We start from the raw sequence: 3553 nt of genomic DNA, 5'->3' as shown, positions 1-3553 counted from the left end.
TCTAATTTACTCGTATGCCTCTGCAAAGAAGTTGCACAGACGATTAGATTAGTTACAGAGAAAACAAAGAATAGTTACAGAGAAAACAAAGAATAGTTACAGAGAAAACAATAAAAAAAAATCGTCGCCTTCTTCAATCAGTTACTACCATCACCATCACATACTGCACTGCCTAGCTCCAGTACGCGTCCGATCGCCGGCGACCGGCATCACGCTGGGCAGGGGAGCACGCCGCCACGCCGGCCCGCACGGTCTTCACGGCCTTAGTCTTTTTCCCCGCGCCCGGAGTCGTGTCTGTCTCCAGTTGCTGCTGCTGCGCGCAGAAATTGGGCGCTGCGTTGCTCGATCGTTCGGTGCCGCGGCACGCGCGCTGTTGGTCGATGGCTCACGGGAAGAGCTTCTCGACGGCAACCCCCTGCAGCAGCGGCCGCGAGTCGCCGCGGCGGCGGCAGGAGGAGGAGCGGCGTGGCTCCTCGGAGCCCGACGAGGAAGAGACGCGGCGGAGGACGTCGCGGAGGCGGCCCTCGTCGCAGGGGAGCGCGACTGGGCCGGAGGCGCCGGACGGGAAGCCGTACTCCTCCTCCGCCTGCCGGAGCAGCTCCAGGAACGCCGGGTGGCTCAGGTGCCCCAGCCGCACCATGAACCGCGCGCCCTCCGCGCAGACCGCGACGTGCCCCGCCGGCACCGGGGCGGAGGTGGACCGGCGGTTCCGCCACCGGCGCACGGCGCGGCGCAGCCAGGCGAAGGACGGGATCGTGATGACGTTGCACATGCTGCCTTGTCTTGCTTTGCGCCGACGAGCTATCGAACGCGTTCGCTTGCTGCTGCTGCTGCTGCTAGCTCTCTGCCTCTCTGGTTGGGACACGGAAGAGTAGGTTGGGAGCTGTGTGTTCTGGGTGGTGGGGTGGAAGAGCGAGCGGGGTGGCGATATATATAGCCCAGGTGTGAGTGCCTTGTGGGTTGGCGCAAACTGCAGGGATGGCACCGCGATCAGTGGGTGCTAATCTTTTGTGTTGCTGCGCGCGACACGACACCGGGAGGAGATCGGCATCCAGTGCCAAGCTGGGGCAGTCCGCGCAGCCCAACCCAGCGGACCGCAGCTTGCACGCATCGTCTCCTGCCCCCGATCAGGCAGGACATGAGCGACCTCTTCGCGCGTCCAGAACAAAATACGCCCTCTAATCCAAGTGATTAATCAAGCATGTTGAGATCGATGATCGTGCCAGTGAGCCCGATTTTCATATGTTGCACATCCAATTTGCAACGCAATAACATCTACAACCGGACTTAACAAATTGGACCATCAAACGCCTGCGGACGCACCCGGACGTGCCCGCAGACAGTGACCGGTTACCCATTAAAAAACGCATTCCACATTCGGATACCTCAAATTAGAAACCTTAAATCCATATTTTTACATGCAACGTCAAATCTAATCTACGCGAAGCTTGTCCGGTTCCGCTCCCTGCTCGCCCGGCTGCGCCCTGACCATGTCCGACGGCCGGCTGCGCTCCTCAGAGTGTTGGGCCGGTCGCTGGCAAGGTAGGCTAGGGCATGGGACACGAGCTGGCTCACGGGACTCAAGGCTCCGCCGTCTCCCATGCCCTACTCTTCCTCGTCAGAGACCGGAACCCGAACGGTGCCGGTGAGCACTAGTAGAAAAACGACCTGCTGTACCGGTTCGTAAGGACCTTTTGTCCAGGTTTTGTAACTCGACACTAAAGGGTGAAGACTAAAGGTACCCCTTTTAGTCCCGGTTCAACACGAACCAGGGCCAAAGGCCCACCACGTGACACAAGCCCGCGCGGCGGTCTGGGGGACCTTTAGTACTGGTTGGTAACACCAACCGGTATTGAAGGATTTTTTTAATTTTTTTGAAAAAAATGTTTTTTTTATTTTCAAATTTCTGAATTATTTGACAATTTAGTCTCTAATCACTCCTCATCATTGCCCTAATCACCCCCCACATTCCCTAGTTTTCAAGTCTGCATTTCTTGTTTACCTGACAATAGTAAGTTGTCAATCCTATTAACCGTCGGGAGTTTAACTTGAGCATGAAGTCACATGTTTCATCGTTTGATTTTAAAACTATTATTCTAAAAAATAGTTATTATTTAGTAACAGTAATATTTCTTGAATAAGTAGTTTGACCATAGTTTGACTACAGTTTGACCAGATATGACCACAGTTTGACCAAAAGTCAAAATAACTAAAATAATTATTTATTAACACTAATATTTCTTGAATAAGTAGTTTGACCACAATTTGACCAGATTTTACGAAAAAAAACTGAAATTTGAGCATATCTTTTTCCTTTTAGAATTTGAGGATTCTAAAAATTTGCAAAAAGGCCAACTTTTTCGTGCTGATTTTTTGATATATTATACGTTTTTTTTTTGACATTGTATGCAAAAGATATGGTCATTTTACTTTTTCATAACACTTTTTTTGCAAAACATGTCCAAATTTAAGTTTTTTAATTTTCCTAACTAGTAGATGTAGTAACATAACTACATCTCGAAGGATTTTATTTTTTGAAGTTTTTATCATTTTCTTTTGTTTTTCACAAAACTGAAATGGCGATACACGGGGGGTGGGGGGGTAGAGTTTGAAAATTGCCCTTTAGTCCCGGTTTGTGTCTCCAACCGGGACTAAAGGTTAGACCCCTTTTGTCCCGGTTTATGACACAAACTGGCATTATAGGTGAGACCTTTAGTCCCGATTCGTGTTACAAACTGGGACTAAAGGGGCTCATGGGGCCCCGGCCTGACGCCAGCCTGCCACCAACCCTTTAGTACCGGTTCGTGCCACGAACCAGTACTAAAGGTTCAACACGAACCGGGACTAATGCATAGCCTCATATTAGTGCCGGTTAATTTACAAACGGGACTAAAGGGCTGAACATTAGGCCATTTTTCTACTAGTGGGACGTCAGATCGATGATGGATCCATCCGGGGACGAGCCGCCGCCGTCCACCATGATGCGGTTGCGGCACCCGGACTGATGCGCCATACGGGGCGCCAGAGAATGCGACTCTGCCTCGCCGACATCCACCGCTACGAGGGCTGCCGCCGCCTCCCGCGCCCGATGCCTTGCACGGCGGGCACGACGTGCCATGGGCTCATCGGACGTGGCCCATGGTGCATCCCGATGCCAGCGTGTTCGGACGCCAGACGGACCGCACAGCCTCCGGCGAGGCAGCTATGGCCGGCCTAGCGCCGGATCCATGCCCCATTTGGGCGTAAGCAATGGATTCCCGACGGACGGAGTTCGAGCGCAGCCGTCCACGGGACTCCTCTCGGGCGCGGCGGAGCGCAAGCCGGACGACCATCTCCTCCTCGGGGCCGTGCAGGATGAGCGATCAGGTTCGATGAATCTGGAGGTGAAGGACTCGATCCGCTGCCCGCCATGTCGAAAAGGACCGAAAGGAGCCGGAGACGTGTTTGGGCGGCGGAGGGAAGGGGAGTGAATGGCTAGGGTTTGGTTCGGCGAGTGGATGGAGAGGATTTTATGTGAGGTCGGGTGGGCTAGTATGGGCCGGGTCCGACGTGG

At 53.3% G+C, this 3553-nt stretch overlaps 1 protein-coding gene across 1 annotated transcript; it reads right to left on the bottom strand.

Annotated features, from left to right (window-relative positions):
- Positions 1-880, bottom strand: LOC123042304 (auxin-responsive protein SAUR21-like). Its single transcript, XM_044464784.1, has one exon. The coding sequence runs from the start codon at positions 770-772 to the stop codon at positions 386-388; it is 387 nt and encodes a 128-aa protein (XP_044320719.1). The 5' UTR covers positions 773-880; the 3' UTR covers positions 1-385.
- Between the last annotated feature and the right edge of the window lie 2673 nt (positions 881-3553).

The sequence above is a fragment of the Triticum aestivum genome, chromosome 2B (assembly GCF_018294505.1).
Source record: "Triticum aestivum cultivar Chinese Spring chromosome 2B, IWGSC CS RefSeq v2.1, whole genome shotgun sequence".
NCBI lineage: Eukaryota > Viridiplantae > Streptophyta > Magnoliopsida > Poales > Poaceae > Triticum > Triticum aestivum.
Note: the sequence above shows the minus strand (reverse complement) of the source record. Positions and strands in the feature narration are given on the sequence as shown.

Coding starts and splice junctions, on each gene's coding strand:
- LOC123042304 (XM_044464784.1), bottom strand. CDS start 772: ATGTGCAACGTCATCACGATCCCGTCCTTCGCCTGGCTGCGCCGCGCC.